The following is a 19,095-nucleotide window of genomic DNA, read 5'->3' on the forward strand; positions in this document are numbered from 1 at the left end:
ATTACACAGATGGAATAAATCAGAGAGATTTCCAAGGTTTTCATTCTGAGTGTGTGTGCATTTGAACTGGGAGTATTTTTTTCTGAAGTCTGTCTTAAAAGATAAAACTTAACAGTTTGTAATTAAAAATGTATTTTTGCTAAAACTAAGATGGTTTCTTTAATTGTTTTATGTGTTTGTAAATCTGGCTGAAATATTTTATTTTTCTTTTTAAACTGGTAACTGTGTTCTTGCTGATACTTTGACTTGAAACCTAAAGTTTTTCATATCAGATGAAAGTTAAAATGTCCTAGTCTGTAATTTTCAGATGAAAATAAGTTACAATGTTTATCTAATTTTTCTAGAGCATTTTCTTCTGAAAAATTCAGCATATGTTGTGATTCACTATGCTTGCAAAAATGTTCATGTTGCCCAGATCTTGCCTATCTCTGCTGGCATTAAATAATTACCTTATTTTGTAGACAGAGCAAAAAAGACAGATGTTATTTGTATGCCCGTGTTCTTACAACAAAGGATGAAATAAGATCCCTTTCCAAATGAGTCTCTCCTTATTCCAAAGAGAACACTTTATGTGCATTATAACATATTCACCTTCTATAACCCAATTTGTAGATACTGGTGTAATTGAAAAACTACTTTAACTTGTGAGATGGAAATGCTCTTCTAAAGACATCTAATTGCTGGAAGAATTGGAGCATTCATTTCTGAATCATAAATAGGAATTTGCTGTGTGTTTAACATACAGTAAATAGCTGACTAACATAGAAGTGTATTAATGCATGAAGTAGTGAAGAGATGACAGAAAATATATGTATCTGTATAACTAACCCAAAATGTTTGTTATATTGTCAGGAGTGTATTTTGCCTAATTTCTCCCAGCTAACATTGAGCTAATATTGTTAAAGTGTGCAAAGTATGTTTGCATTGCCAAGGTTTGGATTTTCAGGTTTTTTTCCCCTTTGATAAAGCTGAAAATATTTTTTCTGACATTTGCTAGCAGTTTAAGTGCTCAGCAGCATTTGAAAGAAAATTATGATGGAAGTGGATCTTAATAATCAATAAATCTTTTCACATGTCTTCTGACCAGACAGGTTGGATTAATTGACTATGCTTTTTCTGTCTCTTGATTTATGGGTGGTTTATTCTTTTAATGTCCTAGAGATGTCTACAACTAGAACCATACAATGAAGTGTGCCAGTACATGAAGGGTCTCAGCCATGTTGCAATGGGACAGTTTTATGAAGGCATAAAAGCTCAGACCAAAGTTATGTTAAATGATCCTCTACCAGGACAGAAGGCCAGTCCAGAATACCTGAAAGTGAAATACCTCCGAGGTAAGTTGGAATTGGCTTGGTTTTTTTTAAATTTTCTTAAATGCTTCAAGGACCTTAAAAGTGCAAGCTTGCTTGTAGTTATGGTCGTTTCAGAGAAACCAGTGTACATTCTCATGAGATGGATATGTATTATAAGAAAAAGGTACACTGTTTCTTAATGTTCATACAGCTAAAAGCTAGGTCAGAAATAGAACATACATTTCTGTATAAACATACACTGTTGTGGTACTTAGTTGAAGAAGACTTATTTCTATCTTGGAAATTGGCTAATAGCAAAATTACATTATCCAAAAATAATGACTTACTAAAGTCATGTTGTTTAACTGACAAACATATAACCTGGTTACTGTTTTTGTGTAAGGACATAAGTACAGTAATTTCACGAATACAAGCCGCACCAATTTGACTAAGATTTTGCTCCTAAACCGGAAATGCGGCTAATAATCAGGAGCGGCTAATACAACCTCAGAAGTGCCTGCCAGAGTGCTGAGCCGAGCAGCTGCAAAGTCGGCATTTTGCGATTGTTACAAATCGCTACTTTGTTGCACCGCGGGTGGAGCCTGGCTCCCTGTAGGCAGCACGGGGGGCGGGGAGAGAGGCGGGAGAGCTCTCTTTCCTCCTCTGCCACAGCCCAGGGGAGAGACGGGGGGGGGGCCCGGCGCCGCCATTGCTGCAGCTCGGGGAGGAGAGGGGGGACCCGGGCCGCCCCTACCGCGGCCCGGGGAGGGGGGGGAAGCCGGCGCCGCCATTGCTGCGGCCCGGGGAGGGGGGAGGGGAAGCTGGCGCCGCCATTGCTGCGGCCCGGGGAGGGGGGGGGAAGCCGGCGCCGCCATTGCTGCGGCCCAGGGAGGGGGGAAGAAGCGCGCGCCGCCATTGCTGTGGCCCGGGGAGCCGACGGGAGCCCCGCGCAGCCATTGCCGCGGCTCGGGGAGCCGACGGGGTGCTTTGTCCCCGCCCGCCGCCGCCGCGGCAGGAGCGGGGAAACTCCGTCCCTGCCCGCCGCCGGCGCCACGGGCGCGGGAAAGCTCCGTCCCCGCCCGCTGCCGCTGCCGTAGGAGCAGGGGAAGCTCCGTCCCTGCCTGCCACCGCGGGGCAGCGCCGACCCGGGGTGACCGAGCCCAGGGGCAGCGGCGGCCGGCCCCGAGCTGCAGCACCGTGCTGGACCACCTGGCCCCGTCAGCGGCCCCTAGCGGGCCGAGCCTGCACAGCCTTAGCTCAGCCAGTAAACCCCGCCCTGCCGCGGTTCTGTTACTAATTGCACGCGGGTCCTCGCTGCGAACGACAGAGCGGCTTATATTCGTGTGCGGCTTATCTATGGACAAAAACCAAAATATTTGCCAACACCCAGAGATGCGGCTTATAGTCAGTGCGGCTTGTATACGTGAATTTACTGTAAACTGATTATGCAAACAGTATTTAATTTTATTTCTTTCCTCCAGAGTATTCTAGATATCTGCATGCACATTTGGATACCCCTCTTACAGAATATAATACTGATATAGATCTTCCTGGAAATTTCAAGGATCACTGGGCCAAAAATCTTCCTTTCCTTATAGAAAATTATGAAGAACAGCCAGGGTTACAGCCACATATAAAGTGAGAATTTTTATTTTTTAAAAGCCTATTTTAAATGGGAGGGTCTGACATTGAATTCAGTAAGACTGAATTAATTTGAGATATTGGGTGTAACTGCAACACCCTGTGTATGTTCAGTGGGCTGGGAGGAGGAATGAGGGTTCTTTATCCTGTGTTTAGGTGTTTCTCACACAAATGGTATTGATTTGTAAAATACAGATTTGTTTGCCAAATGCTTTCAGGTCTTTTATAGCCAAGCTATGTCTGATGCATGTTTTTCTCCTCTGTAAGAGATGTGTTATTTCAGAATTTTGAAAGCTATAAGCCTGATGTGCAAGAACTCATATGTGTAGCTGATCATCTGGGTTCCATGATGCAGTATGAGACACCGGGATTTCTTCCAAATAAGAGGATACATAGAGGTATACTGAAAATGCTCTGTAAATTTGAGGTGGGGGTGGCAGGGCAAGTCAGTGTGGTGATAATTGAATGCTGTATCTTTTCTATCTGCAAATTAATTTTATGTTCTGCTTCTTTCAAATCAGATAGAAAGTTTAAAATAATCATTATTCAGCATTTTCTTGACCTAGCTGGGCACTGGAAATCAGGATCTCCCAGACTTTTTGATGTTGTCCATTCTTTTCCTGTAAATACATTGCTTTCCTGCTTCAGTTTTCCTGTCTTCAAAACTGAGTATTTGGCTCTGATTGGTCTTCTGTTTCTGTTGTTGGTACCTCTGTTCTGCCTCACCTCAGCAATGGGACTGGCCACTCTAGAAGTAATGCAAGCTGTGCAGCGGACTTGGGCAAACTCCAAAGTTCGGATGAATGGGAAAACCAGACTGATGCAGTGGAGAGATATGTTTGATATTGCTGTGAAGTGGCGAAGGTAATGGTCAGAGGACTGAGAGCAAACTTGGATTGGTTGTCATAATGATGAGTGCTCCAGCTAACCAAAGGGCTGCAGTCATGGACAAGAAAATGAGCACTTGCTGCCATTTTGTAACTAGAAAGGTTGTGATAAAAGAAAAGGATGGTGTGGGTACAAGGAGGGCACATCTGAAAATACTTCATTTTTCTTCTTCTATAAAGGCAGGAAAAAAATTGGAATAGCATTTTCCAGTTGAAGCAGAACTATGAGACACCATAGGATCCACTGCAGCTAAGGCAAATAAAAACCAACAGTTTCAACTCCAGAAACATCAAATGTTTGTGTTGTATGGTTTTTATATGAAAAAACACTATGTTCAGGAAAAGTTCTTTTCTGTAATCTCTGAATTCTAGTTTTTGCCTAAAATTGTTCTCTCTGTGAGTAAAGCTCTATTAGAAATATTATATGGATTGAAATGTGTGCCAATGTTGATGTCCTTTGTCTTTGTAGGATAGCTGATCCTGACCAGCCTGTGCTTTGGTTGGACCAAATGCCTGCTCGGAGCCTTAGCAGAGGTTTCAATAATCACATTAACTTAATCAGGTATGAGAGTTTTACCAAACAGCATTCCCATACATACTGAGGGGCTGTACCAGAAATTACCAGCTCTTTGTGAAACAGCATTTTACAGCACTGAATGTATATGTGCCTATTGTTTTACTTTTATATTTATTTTACATTTTCTAATGGAACATTTGGGATTTTTGCACAATTTTCCCTTATGACATTTCCTCTTTTTCCTGAATTTCAATTGTACAAATGAGTTATAACAGTATCTAACAAGGATCTGTATATTTTCACATGCTGCTTTTGTTTCCCAAGTAACCTTAAATGTAAAAGTTAAGTTCATCGTAGTTGTAATTTTTGCAAATGCTGCCTCTTGAAGGCAGTGGCATCAGTATTGAAACAGTGCTGTTCTATTAGCTTTAATACCACTTCACAGTGAAGAGGAAAAACACAGTCTCATAGTTGTTTTCAAGGCAGGTCAGAGTAAAGCAAAAATGACAAAATAAGTAACCTGTGAAAGGTAACAGTTGCACTTGCAAATAAAGGTATAATTTAAAAGATTCAACCACTGTTGTACGTTCCATCTTCTCCCATGCTGCAAAACTCTGTAGTCATGACAGAGCTACCTCCCTTGAAGTGGTACAAGTGTGATAGACTCGATGTGGCAACATCACTGTCAATCACAGGAGCAGAGTGTGTTTATGTAAGTAAATAGGTAGCCAGGTTTCATCTTATTCCACCCCTCCATGAGAAATACTGAATCTTTGATCTGTCATTCTGCTTTTATGTATGTCTATATCTTTATTCTTTGAGAAGCTTTACTGAAAAAGGAGAATAAGGGAAGCAAACCCTTCTCAAGAATTATTTCAGGCAGTGAAAAATAGTGATGTTCTGATGTTCATGTGCAGAGGCTAATGAGGATTTGTCCTCACCATTCCAGTCTGTGGAATGGACCTTAGCAGCCTCTCCTTTATGGAGTGGCTAATGCAGCATTTAAACTCCAGTGCATATCATTTGCTTTGCAAGATGTGCTGATTTTTGAGCAGTCTTGTGCTCAGTGCTCAGGTTTCTCTCTTCATTCAAGCCAAGTGTTAGATTTGGGCTCCAGACTGTTTCCATCTTTGCTGCTGCTGCTTTTCTCTCCCACAATGCAGCAGCAACCACAGCCATCTGTACTTGGAGACAGAGATGCATCCCATACTTCACCTGTTTCTTCATGGTTTTATTTCTAAACAGGAGAGTAAAAGCCTTAATTTCTAGGTGATCTCTTTTGGCAGAAAGGCGTTCGTGTAACAACACTTATTTAACATCCTGAAACTAATATTGAACATTTAATCTGCAGAAATATGTCCTTGTACAGAATCTCTGTCAGGAACTCTTGTTTTGTTGTGGCCGAAGTACTTTACTTGTTTTCCTTTCATCAGAGAATGCTGACAAAACTGACAATGTATTGTTACAGCCTTTTTGGTCATTTTGTAGAACTCTGAACTAAGCTTCAGGAACATTCAGAATTGTAGGCCCATAGTGATCCTTATTCTAACCATTTTGGTTTGGCTCAGCCCTGGCTTTTGGGGATCTCATCAGCATTTTGGTTATGCTTATTTGATAGCTAAGTAGTGGTTCTCTGACAAATACTGGTTTGGCACCTTTTTTTAAGAAACAATTTTGAAGCAGCCTAAGTACCACTGCCTTAGGAGTAGCTCATGCTTTAGTACTGGATGGTGATTGCATTCTTTTTGGCTCTGGACGCCTGTTCTGGTTTGGTCATTCTCCAACCTAAAGTAATAGCCACTTTCTTTGATCAGCTTTCTGTTGTCATTTATTTCTGCTTTTGGTTTCATCCTGATTATTTCACATGGTGTAAGTGATAAAATAAATGGACTTATTAAGTGGTAATGGTTGTTTTTTAAAAATTATTTTCGTTTTGAAGCATGTTCTAGTTCACTATAAGAATTCTTTCTTAAAGAATTATGCAGATTTGTATAATTTCCTTTTTACATTACACAGCTTGTAAAATGGCTGCTGGTTGAAGAGACTAACAGGGCACAGAGCCGATACCCTTTTCTTGATAACTGAGATGGCTTTATGGTCTTTTGACTGTCCTTCAGGAAGAAACACTTCGTTTTATAGTTAAGTTATGGTTTGAAAGCTATTCTCATACCCATATGAGTAAGACTGAATTCTTTCTATAATAGCATGGCTACCTGACAGCCAGGTGTAACATAAATTTAGGCTGACAAATTGCAGTTTACAAGGTTATTAGGTATGTTAAGATAAAAGCTATTCAGTCAAACAAGAAGTGTAGCAACAGGAGTTGGATGTTCTCCTAGCATTTGTAAAAAATCTAGTCATGCTGAACTCAAGCTGTTTCTTGATTTTAGTTCATCTGAATTGTACACCAGGAATTTCTGTAGGCAGAAATACGTGGATTACTTGTCTGTTAGCACAACCTTTTTCTTACTCTAATTCTTTCCATTGGAAGTCCAGTATTGTTCAGTGATTCCTGTCAAATGAGTCTTGTCATGGAGGCATTAGCATTCAGTGTCTGCTGAATTTTGTTTTTTTTGTCCTTTCCAGAATGGCAAAATGATTGGATTGTGTCAGAAAGCAAAAACCTTTTTCGTTTTGTGTCAATTTGGGGACCTTTTTTAAAAGATATATAAGAAGCATCTTGCACATGAAAATTTTTGATAGGCTTTCAGATCTTAATGTTTTCAAGCTGCAAGTGTGTCAGCTGTCTCTTTGTTGGTCTATAGACAAGGGTGAATTTGGCTTATCTCCTTTCTGGCTTAAATGATCAAAGCTGTTAAGTTTGATTTAAAGTAGAGAAAATGTTTTTGAAAGCTTTAGTTGTTTTCATAGACAAAGTAAGGATTTGTGATCAGCTAAACATTAATGATATGTTTAATGTTCTTACCAAAAAACAGACACCTTGGAACACTGCAACTTTTGAATTCTTGGTGGTAGTGTTTACTAAACAGGAAGAAAGAGTGGGAATGAGTCACTTTTGATGACCCACCAAAAGTCTTTCTTGGTACTACAGTTTCTAGATGGCCTTATGGAATGAGAGGTCTGCTTTGGATGTGTTTTCCAAGATGACACTCAAGGAAAATCTGCTTCATTATACTGACACGCTACTGCCTGTTGTACAGATATTTTTTTAATACAGATGGAAAATGATGGGACGTACAACAAGGGCAAATTATGTGTATTAGATTTGTCTTCATCCTTCTGCTGTCCCTGCCTCCCTTTCCTACGTGCAGATATGTGTATGTGTTTTAGTTCTGTTCAGTTTTTGAGGACTGATTCTGCTGGTTTTCTGAGATTAGGCCTCCTAAGGTGAGAGACTGTCAAGTGAGACATTAGGCAGGGACTTGAGCTGCCAAAAATCCCTTAAAGTGGAAAGAAAAAGCTAGGTGTACACAGCTTCCTGTGATTGACAGTGGTTTTGCTTCCTCAGAGAGCGATAACGCTTGCTTTATAAAATCTTGTTTTGTAGACTGGGAGAAGAGGAAGGACTCCTACAAATGCAGTAATGGTATGTAATTTTTCCTCTCAGAGTGGTTATAATCCTAACAGGTTTCTACCACATTTTAATATTGAGGTTTTTGTACTTAGTAGTGCAAGGGAAAAAGCAACACCTTTTTAATGATTTTGTTTTTCAGTTACTACTTGTAACTGTTGGGATTAAAAGCAAAATTACTTCAATATAGAGGGACATAGGTGAATAAAGGAAAATATATGTGGACCAGATATGTGTGCTCTGTGGTCAGGGCAGATCAACATGTATATTGCCAAATGTGTAAACTGGAGAGTGTTGGCTCTCTAGATGTGCAAATTCAGAATTCTTTTCCAGTTGTGTTATATCTATGCATCTAGGGATGATTATATCTTGTAGAAATTGATAATTATTATATAGATGAGATTTGCTGGAATCAGGCACACTAAAAATGGGGAAATATGCATGGAATGTAGTTTATCAGAGAACAACAGTTCTAATGATACATAAGTTTGAACAAGTTCACTCTGTAATCAATATTTAAAACAGGAGATTGGCAATTCATCACATAGATAAACCCTGCACAGTTCAGTCCTATAATTTACAGAGCAACTGTGAATAAAATTGTATCAAATATTAATGAGTAATATTTGTGTCCTGGAATGTTGAGTTGAACAACAAGACTTCAAAAAACAATTTCTTTTCCTTGTAGGGGACAGGTCATTAACATGCGTTACCTGGAATACTTTGAGAAAATTCTTCATTTTATCAAAGACAGGATCCTGGTTTATCATGGGTAAATTAAGTTTTTTTTCCCCCCTGCTTTGTTGCTTTGTTCACTGGTAATAGTGATCTGAATTTTACATCATCTTCATTTCACAAAGTCTGAAAGATTTTTTTTCTTAGTTTAATGATTTCTGGTGTCTTTAGTATATATAATAGTTTTAATTCCTATTGGAAATGGAAAATTGTATTCCTTGCCACAAAGAAACGAATAAACTTAAAGTAATAGGAAAAATACCCTCTGTGAATTACAGTGTACCAAGAAACTAAAAACTGTTTTGAATTTGTAACCATGGTTCTGTCATGATTGGATCTCTATTCTGTCTAAGCATATGATTTATTAAAGCTGTTGGGTTTCCTCCTGGTAGAAGCAAGTACAGTTACTCTGACTAATGAGAAAAATTTATTAAGCAATGAGGAAAAAAGAGAAAAAAGAATATGGAAGGTAATTTTCATTGAAACAGGTGTTTTAAAAGAGCAGATCGTCTTTACTATCTGTTACATAGATGGGTTAGTAGATGCTGTCCTGGAACTGAAGAGAGTTGTAGACTCTTGAATGAAATAATGTGACTAAAAGTAATATGAAAATTGATGTTGGCACAGTACTGAATACTGTGGCTCAATATTCTGATAACATAAACTAAAAAACGCTTTTTGCTTTAACCCCTCTAATTTTCCTTTGGCTTGGTAACTTTTATTAAATACCGAGTTCTGTTTTACAATCTCATTATGCTACTTAAATATTAAAAAAATGAAAGCGTGGAAAATCCTTATAACAGTTCATGTTTTAGAAATTTATGATAGTTGCTGAAAACATGTAAGTTCTGTAATAACTGACAGTATGTCCTCTGCTGCTAGCAGGTTTGTTCAGAGTAAGCCCAGTAGCATTTGACCTTAAACCAGACCAGTTTGTGGCATGATTTCTGAAACAATTCTGTTCTTAAAATCTGGTATAATGTAATTAATAAATATTAGAGCAGTAATTTAACAGGTTTCTTCCAGCTGTGCTTGCATCTGAAGTACTTACTTGCTGTTGAGGCTACACAGATGCATGTATTTTGTGAAGAATATCTTTAATTTTAACTCTCTTCTACTTCCATCTTACCTAGTAACCTCTGCCCACAAACACTCATGCAAACACTGTTTGATGCTTTAGAATGGCCAATAGCAAGAGTAAGCTAGAGTAGCTGATTAGAGTAAGATAAATCTGAATACTGAAATTGAGGTTTGAAGCAGAAAAAAAATAAGCTGAGCTGATATTGGAGAAAAATGCTTTTTGAAGTATAGGAGAGTATGTGGAGAAGTATAAAGGAGCTAATTTTCAGAAAATAAATAATTAACTTTCAATAGCTTACTTCACTGTGGCTGATTAGCTTAAAGATATGTGAGTTTCCAGAAATGCTACATGTGTTCAACTGTTGTATTTAATATTTAATTTTTTTCCAGTGCTAATAATCCAAAAGGACTGCTAGAGGTTCGAGAAGCTTTGGAAAAGGTACATAAAGTAGAAGATCTTCTTCCCATAATGAAGGTAAATTACAGAAAAACTTTAATATATGGAAAGAATTATAAAATGTGTTCTGGGAGATATTCAGCTCCTCAGAATAAAACCATTGTATATAAACTTAAAATGAGTGATTGGAAATACTAGCACAGGTTACTCCAAATCTGCAGGTATGGTGTTGGACCATCCCTTTGATATGTGCAAATGGGTGATGTATATTTTAAATCCTTGGCCTAACTGTGAACTGTTAAAAAAATTATGGGACACCAAAATGTTAAATGTAATTCTTTGAATACAACCTTCTCAACCAAGAGGGTTTGTGGTCACATCTGCCATGGTGGGCTCACTCTGTGCCTGTACAATAGGAAGGAGGAAAATTGATTGATGTGCCTGAAAGATTAGGAATATGGAATCTCTACTGACTTTTAGGTTCATTGGTGCAACTTAGTATGTTGTAGGTCTGGCATGGGGAAGTGGATGAATAGTTGCCCTTTGTGACTAATAGCTAAAATTAAATCCTGGATAACATTTTTGAGCTTAGAAAGACTTGGCAAAAAAGGAGTGGGAAACTTGCCGATTTTCTTCCTGCTGCTAGTTGTCTTTGTAGAAAGGCTTTGGATATAAAATTTGCAAAATGGTTTTTACTCTTGAGTAGTAAGGCCTGATCTGGGTTTAACTAAAAGGTGTTCCCTTTGTACCCCCATTCCTCCAAATTAATATAGGGTGAACAGAGTATGGGTATTTGGGGTTGGGGAAACAAAGTTACAAAGTATGTCTTTTTAAAGGATTGTACAGGATTTTATTGAGAGCAGAATAAAATTTGGGAAGAAAGAGCTATGCTAAATAGAGACTAATTCTTTACTGTCTTATCTTGTGTGTCCACAATGGAATTTTGTATCTAAGCAAAGCAGCTGGCAGAGCTGAGATCTCTGAAGCTGCCTTGCTGCTGCTCCTGGCAGACTGGGTTTGGATGTGTTCTTGGTAGTAGTGCTCATTTGTGCACTACAGTTGTCTTTTCAGGAGCTACATGGCTTGAGCACTACATTTTTCTATGGGTTTTAAAATGTGTTGTGAATATATGTTCTTTGAAGACACCCGAATTTCAGAGGTCCTTTTATGTTGCTGTTTTGTTCTTGCCTTTGAAAGATGAAGCCAAGTGGATACAAACCGAATCTTAACAAAAGCTTTTGCTGAAGAGGTTGTAGATGTTGGGGTGGATGAACAGCTAAGTGTTCCCTAGTGACACATAAATGTGCAAGTAGGACCCTGTAGGGCATCTAATGTGGTTACTTTTGAGCTGTAGGCTAGAAAAAATGCTACCAGGGGATTTTAAAAATACAGATTACTCCAAGAAAATGATGAAAATACATAAACATAGTGGACTGTACATGACTATTTCAAAGTAAATTACTCAGCTGGCAGCAAATATTCTTCCCAGTTTTCATACCTGTACATTTTGGTCTGGTTTGAGTTTCCTGTATCCCATTTCAAACTAAGTGGAATGCTGTCTCATTAGAGGCTTTTTGTTCCTTTAAAATAACTGCAGATTCTCTCGAAACAAAACACCCTGGATCACAGGTTTTGGGTTAATAAAAATAAATGAGTGAGTAAACACTAGTGCATACTAGTCTTTATTAGTGCCTATATAAAATAGGCATTCTAAAAATAAAATAATATTCTAATAGTGATGTAATTTGGTTATTTGGGTAGCTATGTGGAAAGCTGGGCTTTTGGCTTTACTTAAATGCAGTTCTGCCTGGTTTATGCAACTCTCTGGCTACAGTGTTATTCTTAGATAATGTAGCTTTGTAAAATTTTTAAACCTAGAAATTTTCCTTCTGATGAGGATAAACATCAATTGAAACTGGATCACAGTTAAGAAACTTGCTTTGAGTTGTATTCTGGAATTTACACTTGGACTAATGCAGCCACTTCTTACTGTAAACATAAAATGGGATCTCAAATTCCTGTTTTTCCATTTACATCGTTGCACCAAAAGGTTACCATCAACATGCAACTTAGGGAGGAATCTGTACAACTTGAATTGCTTTGTACAGTTGCTTTTCACAAACAGCACATTTTATTCACTGTTTAGTTATAAAGTTGAATGCCACTGTGCCTCATTCAGTATTTATGGTTTCCATTCAGAGGGAAGAAAAGGATGAATGAAATAATGTCACTGACAGTAACTTTGTTCTATTCCCTAAGTTTGTCCACGTTCATTTCTACTCTGTGTATTTTATGTGCTTCAAAGCAATAGGTAGGCAGTCTCTGCTACCTCTAATGTTACTTTTTTTTTCTTTTGAAAGCAGTTTAACAGTAAAACCAGAGATGGGTTCACTGTGAACACAAAAGTCCCCAGCCTGAAGGATCAAGGCAAAGAATATGATGGATTCACAATTACAATAACGGGAGATAAGTATGTTTGCTGTTTTCAGGGCTTAGGATACATTAAGCAGTGATGAACTACTAGCAATAACTAAATAACTAAAGTTTATTCATTTGAGGACTTGATTCCTGTTGTGTTTATGACAAAAAGGGAACATGGATAACACTGATGGAACTGAGTTGATTCTGTAACATATAGCAGAAAAATGAAAGGAGACCTTGTTTTTCAGCTTGGACTATAAAATGCCTAAAGGGGAAAAATATCAAATACCTCAGTCTTTATACGTACCAAAATACATTTCTTCTTGTGAGATCTTGTCTTTTGTGTTGACTGAGAAGTCCTGAATGGAAATTTTTGTGATCTAAGAATAGAAGACACTCTCTTCTATTTGAGATTTTAGCTTTTTTTTGTTTGTTAGTTTGAGATGTTTGCATACCTTTTATCTGCAAGTGAAAATTTAAATAGTACCTGAAGGTATGAGAATACATTCAGGAGGCTTTGGGTCACTCTGTGGATGAGATAGTAAATGTCTCACTTTATGGATTCTGATTCCTTACCTTTCTGAAAAATGAGCAAGTCTGAAGCTCAGAACTGCTGTCATACTATTAAATAAAATTTTTTTTTAAATTAAAATTTTATGCATTGGGATTATTCCCAGAATTTTTGTGCTTCCAATAGTGGCATGGAATCCAAACATCCCTGCTAAAATGTTATTGTAGCTTTTTTTTTTTTAATTTTACATCCTAAATCACAGGCTTTTATATGGTAAAAAGGCATTAAATATATGGCCTCACTATTTTGAGGAAAATATTTTTGTGTCAGTAAATAACCTAACTTTGTTCTGGACAAACTTTGTTTAGTATCATTCAGTCTGTTTCGATCCGTAGTTTGTAACTGTTTTATACCAAAACAATCCCATTTTGGTAGTTTAGAAATGAAGAAAACTACCCTCTACATTCCCTACAAAAATCCTAAGTCTGTGAAGATATTTTAAAATTTCATATTTCTTACCCACAATTTAAGTGAAACACTAATGCTTGTCAGGTATTCTTCAGTGGAAATACATCATCTGTGATTAGGTGGCAGTCTTGTTATATTCTTTCAAACTTATAATGTGATGTAGCATTTTTTATTCAGTGATTTTTGGGGTTTTTTAATTAAATGGGAAGTAATACACATAATCTCCTGCTTAAAGAAGATGATAGGGAAAAGTTGATGTGTAACTGTAGTAGATTTGTAATTTATCCTAGATATGCATCAAGTTCTGTTCAAAAAATGTCTTACCTCCTTTTCTTCTTCATCTGCTTAACAGAGTGGGGAACATACTATTTTCAGTAGAAACTCAGACGACAGAAGAGAGAACACAGCTGTATCATGCAGAAATAGATGCACTATATAAGGATCTAACAGCTAAAGGAAAAATTCTAATTCTGTCTGCAGAGCTGGGGGTAAGGCTGTTCAAGGAGTTATTAATTCCTTGAAAAAGCCTTTTATGTTTTTATACTTTCTGTTTAATAGTCCTTGTTCTAGTACTTCTTGACAGAGTTCTTTAGTAAAGTTACTTAAACCAAATTATGAGAAATACCGTAAGAAGTTGCTATAATTCTGTTACTTTAAAATTTGCTGTGCTTTGCCTGCGGTGCTAAAGAGTGTCCAGGCAAGATCTCAATATCTCAGAGTGCTCTGTTGTTTTCTGACTTTTCTCATGTGTTCGTGTTCAGCTTTGTCATCACCCCTACAGTACTATTTAGGGTTTGACTCATGGTGGTTACATATAAGATGAGTAACACAAATTCATGAGAAGCACTAGAATTGTGTTGATATTGATTTGAGGTGCTAGGACAATCTGACTACATTTGAGCTTGCACTTTTTCTTTTTCATCCTTTTATAGGTGTGTAGATGAACTGTGTTTCACCCAAATGTTAAAGATACAACAAAGTAGTTTGTTTAACCATCTGTTAATCAGACTTCATCTTCACATCTTAACATTTTCATATTTGAACTGGTTCTTAAAAATAATTGTGGTAACGTAAGACTTTGCAATGTGTACCTTTATAAGGTATTACCTGGCCTTAATTCATGCTTTTTTCTTTCTCTTAGGAAGTAGATGCTGTTTGCAACTTGATCCTGTCATTAGTTTATTACTTCTATAATTTAATGCCACTTTCAAGAGGATCTAGGTTAGTGTTGGTGTTCATCATGTCTATTACCTTGAAAGCCTCCTGTACAATGTGCATGTCCTGCAGTATCTTAACGTATTTTTTAATATTAATGCTGGTTTTATTACAGCTGTGTACCCTGCACAGCCTCTCCTTTTGTGCTGCTGTGATAATGGGAACTGACTTGGTACTGTTTTAAAAGCTAGTTTGTAATTGCTAATGATAACTATTCATAGCTGCATGTATATTTAAAATGATGAGTAGTCTGTATTTATAGAATCAGCTCACACATTGAGAAGTGTCATTTTTAAATTGTACCGCTTGGTTTTCTGATCTGTATTGTGTTACACCTCTGTAATTTCATTTAGGAAGTTTTTCTGAAACGTGTATTTAAGATGAAATATACTTTGGCATAACTTATTTTAATGAAATACACTAAAATACTATTTTAGTAAATTGTTGCAACTCTTAGGGTCACCAAATGAAACTGCAGGATAAAGTTCCATGTCACAAAACTCTTCAAGTGAAATTCTAGTTTAATGCACACCTGCTTACATCTAAGACTATTCTGAATCTCTGTTTCACAAAGCATTTAAGCATTTAGTATCTTTCATCTTACTCCTAGATACAATTCAGTATGAAAAAAACTTTGAGATTTTGGGATTTTATGATCAGATTTTGCATTTATCTCATTAAGAGAAATTCTGAGAGTCACAGTTTAAAAAAAATTAAGTTAAAAATTGAATAATTGAACAGCTTTAAAGTGCCTCTAGTTCTATTGCAGTAGAGTTCATAAGCTCTTCTGGGGTACAGTTTATCTTATTGGGAACAGGAGTCTGCTTCATTTTCAGCCCTGTGGAATCTTAAGAACTCTGAAGTCAAAGTGTCATTCTGACTAATGTAGAAACAGTAGTACAACTCCACAGGTTCATAACTTCATTCTAGTGATGTTGGATAGTTAGTGATTTCACTTTTTAAGTATTTTGTGCTTGTTTTTTTGCTTCTAAAATAAATAGTGCCGTAATCTTTACTAGTTTTCTATGAAACAATACTATGTTCCATTTCTTTTGTCACCTAAAATAGCATTATGGAAAGACTTCTACTCCATTTGTTACTTTTAATTTTATTCTTTTAGTGTGATAGCTTATTCAGTGATCATGGGAGCACTAATGGCAAGTGGAAAAGAAGTATCAGGAAAAATCCCTAAAGGAAAGGCAAGTATCAAAATAGCAAAGTACATTAGCTCAGTCTTGATGGTAGAAGTAATACTTGTAAAGGGAAAAGAGCTGTTAAGAATGAACAGAAGCTGCATGCTTATTTTCTGGAGATGGGTCAGCTGCATGCTATGATGTCTTGCAGCCTGAGAGACTGTTGAAAATTCCATTGATATTCTGACAGCAGTGAGTTTGGATATGGTATGTGCAATATTTTGGATCAGTCAAATTGTAGCAGTTTGGTCCCAGAGGAATTACATATCTATTACTGAAGCACTTCTAGTGTGCTGAGCTGCTCTTTTCAGCTGGCTTTGAGAAGGGCTCTGAGAAACTGGGGGAGAATTAGTGACTCTTCCAGCCTATAAAAGAAATTTTCTGTCTGCATTCTCAGTGTATTGTTGAGCTTTTAGGGCTCGGTAAGTAGAAACGGATTTGCAACTTCTCTTGATTTCTCCTTCCCTCTGTATTCTGCTGAAGTTAAATAAAGTCCTAGTTTTTAAGTGACTCAATTTGGGTATTATACTACCTTGCTCAATAAAGGATTTAATTTTCTTCAAGAATTGACTTGTTAGCTGTATTGCCTTTTCAGCATGAAAGGATTGAGAACACCTCTGTCTCTTTAATGCATTGTCAAAATAATCTGTTAGATTCCAGCAAGAATCCAAGTTGTTGAAGAAAATACCCTGCATGGATAACTGAAGAAAGGGTGATTTTCTCTTTTGTTCTAGAAAGCCCTGAAAACAATGTACTCCTTTGAGTACAATGAACTCTAGTAGCTTTTAAGAGCATACAGCATTTGCTTAGCAGCAAGAAAGCTTCTTTTCAGTACACCATTAAGCTGGTATCTTTCCCATTCCGTGAGAGTTCAAGCTAAGGTAAAACACTTCATGAGGTTTCTTAAGTATTTTCTTAGGACTTGGTAGAGTAGTATTTTGCTGACTGAGTTTATGCAGGCAAGCAGAGTATCAGTATTACTACTAAGCAGAATTTCTGACTTACACTGACTAACATTGGAGACATCTTTACATTTGAGGGTTTTTCTTTAAACACAGTGCCTGAATACAAATAAATCTGTTTTTCAGAAAAACTTTCACAACATGGGGAGTTTGTTTATTGCTGGAGTTGTTAGAAGGGCTAAGCTGGTCTCAGACTTACGACAACATGCATTTTCAGGCTGCTCTGAAGTCAAAGGTGCACAGTATCCAAGAGTCCTGTGGTTGCCTGGCAGGTCATTCAGTAGCCATGGCCAGTGTAGCTTCCATTACTGGTTGTATTGGGGTGTGCAAACTTCACAGAGAATTTTAGTGCCTGGCTTGAATGCTGACTTCAGACAGATGGTGAGGGACAAAATAGGGCACAGTCTGGTTTGTGAGCTTACTCCTTCCTTAACAAGAACATAGGTAGCAAGGCCCTCAAACCCCTTCCTGAAGTTAGAGAACTTAAAAATTCTGTAATTTTCAATATCTCTTTTGTTTTCTTGCATTTTTAGCTGGTTGATTTTGAAGCCATGACAGCACCAGGGTCTGAAGCTTTTAGCAAAATAGCAAGGAGCTGGATGAATCTGAAAAGGTAAATCCTTTTGTTCAGATGGGGAATGGGGAAATAAAATATGAAAGACTATATGTGAAATTCAAACCTATACTAAGAAATGTTACTTAGAAATTAAGAGTTTAGTAAAGGATTCAGTGCATTTTTTAACACTGTTTAGGAATTGATGAGACAAGATTTGCATTTACACACACAGTAGCGTATTTCTAGTCTAACGAGTAGTCTAGACATTCAGCTATGTGAGTATTATCCTCTGAGGAAATTATTTGGGTTAATGTCTTCTTCATTTTATCCAGTGGGTCAAATTTGTCTTTTTATATTATGGCTTATCATTAGTAGATCTGGCAATGAGTGAACAAAGCAAGGGGAAATTTTGACCCTCTTTTTTTTTAATGCCTACGGGTCTCTTCAAGCTATATATCCAAAGTAATTTGCTTATCCTTTAGTTGTATTTTGATCTGAGAATAAGTGTTTTCAAAGTAGGTGAACATTTTGAATATGGAGAATTACATTACTTAGTATAGGTGCATGACTTCCATGCAATGCTTCAAAATTTTTATTTTAATACGAATTTAGAATTTAATACTGCATACATTGACAAGGAATTAATATTATGAATCTGGTGCATTTGATTGGTCCCCTAGTTGTTATTCCCTGTGCAAAATCTGAAAATCAGGCCAGACACAAGAGCAGTTCTAGTATGATTCAAGTCAGGGTCAAGATGCTTAAAGGGTTCTGAGAGAATTGGCCAAGGTCATTTCAGAGCCATCTATAATCTTGGAAACATTGTGCACATTAGGGGACATTCTCAGTTACTGCAGGAAAGGAAATCTTGAGTTCCTCTTCAGGAAGGCCAAAAGGAAACCCAGAGAAACTGTAGACTGGTCAGCCTCTTTTTGATCCCTGGGAAAGTCATGAAGTGAGTCCTCTAGGAAAGCATTTCAGTTGATTATGAAGGAAAAAGTCACAGAAAACAATCAGCACTTTGGACCACACTTAAAATACTGCATTCAGCTGCAGTAAAGACTGTCATAAACCAGAACAAATTTGGTAGAGAGCCACCAAAATGGCCAATGGTCTGGAGCACTTGCCTTAACAGGAGAGAGCTGGGCTTGTTCAGCCTGGAGAAAATAAGGCTTTGATCTAAGAGCAGCTCTGCAAGACCTGTGAGTGTTTGATGGGAAGACAAAAAGCCATGTGCAGGAGTTGAAACAATGTTTAGACTTGGCATAATATTTTCATCAGCAGGCTGCCCAAAGAGGCTGTGCAGTTTCCCCCCCTGGAGATTTTCAAGACTTGGCAGGATAAAGCCCAGACACCCTGATTTGACTTCTCAGTTGACCTTGCTTTGAACAGGATCTTAGATTCCATATCTCCTGAAGTCTGGTCCAACTTCTAGAGACTGTGGAACTCTGCAGCTGCTCTTACTGCCAAACATCTCATACTGTTTGGTGTTGTTTAACTTTGTTATCAGGGGTTCTGAGCCTGGTGAATTTCATTAGACTATAAAATCCCTTCCTAAATGAAGAAGGCTGATAAGATTCAAGGACATCTTTGTTAAACTTAGGCTAAAAATCTGCATGTAAATGAGTCGGATTCAGTATTCATTAAGGAGTGACATTTATAAACTACAGGTGTAGCAAGTTGTGGAT

At 37.5% G+C, this 19,095-nt stretch overlaps 1 protein-coding gene across 1 annotated transcript in view; it reads left to right on the plus strand.

The window, feature by feature from the left end:
- TTC13 (tetratricopeptide repeat domain 13) overlaps positions 1 to 19,095 on the plus strand; it is a 40,045-nt gene that overhangs the window by 19,258 nt on the left and 1,692 nt on the right. The window contains exons 11-22 of the mRNA XM_033054427.1: positions 1,160 to 1,334; positions 2,774 to 2,930; positions 3,201 to 3,331; positions 3,665 to 3,797; positions 4,290 to 4,382; positions 8,558 to 8,641; positions 10,075 to 10,159; positions 12,442 to 12,551; positions 13,834 to 13,969; positions 14,623 to 14,702; positions 15,817 to 15,895; positions 17,385 to 17,464. Of these exons, the coding sequence (XP_032910318.1) occupies positions 1,160 to 1,334; positions 2,774 to 2,930; positions 3,201 to 3,331; positions 3,665 to 3,797; positions 4,290 to 4,382; positions 8,558 to 8,641; positions 10,075 to 10,159; positions 12,442 to 12,551; positions 13,834 to 13,969; positions 14,623 to 14,702; positions 15,817 to 15,895; positions 17,385 to 17,464 (1,343 nt within the window). The remainder of the gene's footprint in view (positions 1 to 1,159; positions 1,335 to 2,773; positions 2,931 to 3,200; positions 3,332 to 3,664; positions 3,798 to 4,289; positions 4,383 to 8,557; positions 8,642 to 10,074; positions 10,160 to 12,441; positions 12,552 to 13,833; positions 13,970 to 14,622; positions 14,703 to 15,816; positions 15,896 to 17,384; positions 17,465 to 19,095) is intronic.

Source organism: Catharus ustulatus, chromosome 3 (assembly GCF_009819885.2).
Source record: "Catharus ustulatus isolate bCatUst1 chromosome 3, bCatUst1.pri.v2, whole genome shotgun sequence".
NCBI classification, from domain to species: Eukaryota; Metazoa; Chordata; class Aves; order Passeriformes; family Turdidae; genus Catharus; species Catharus ustulatus.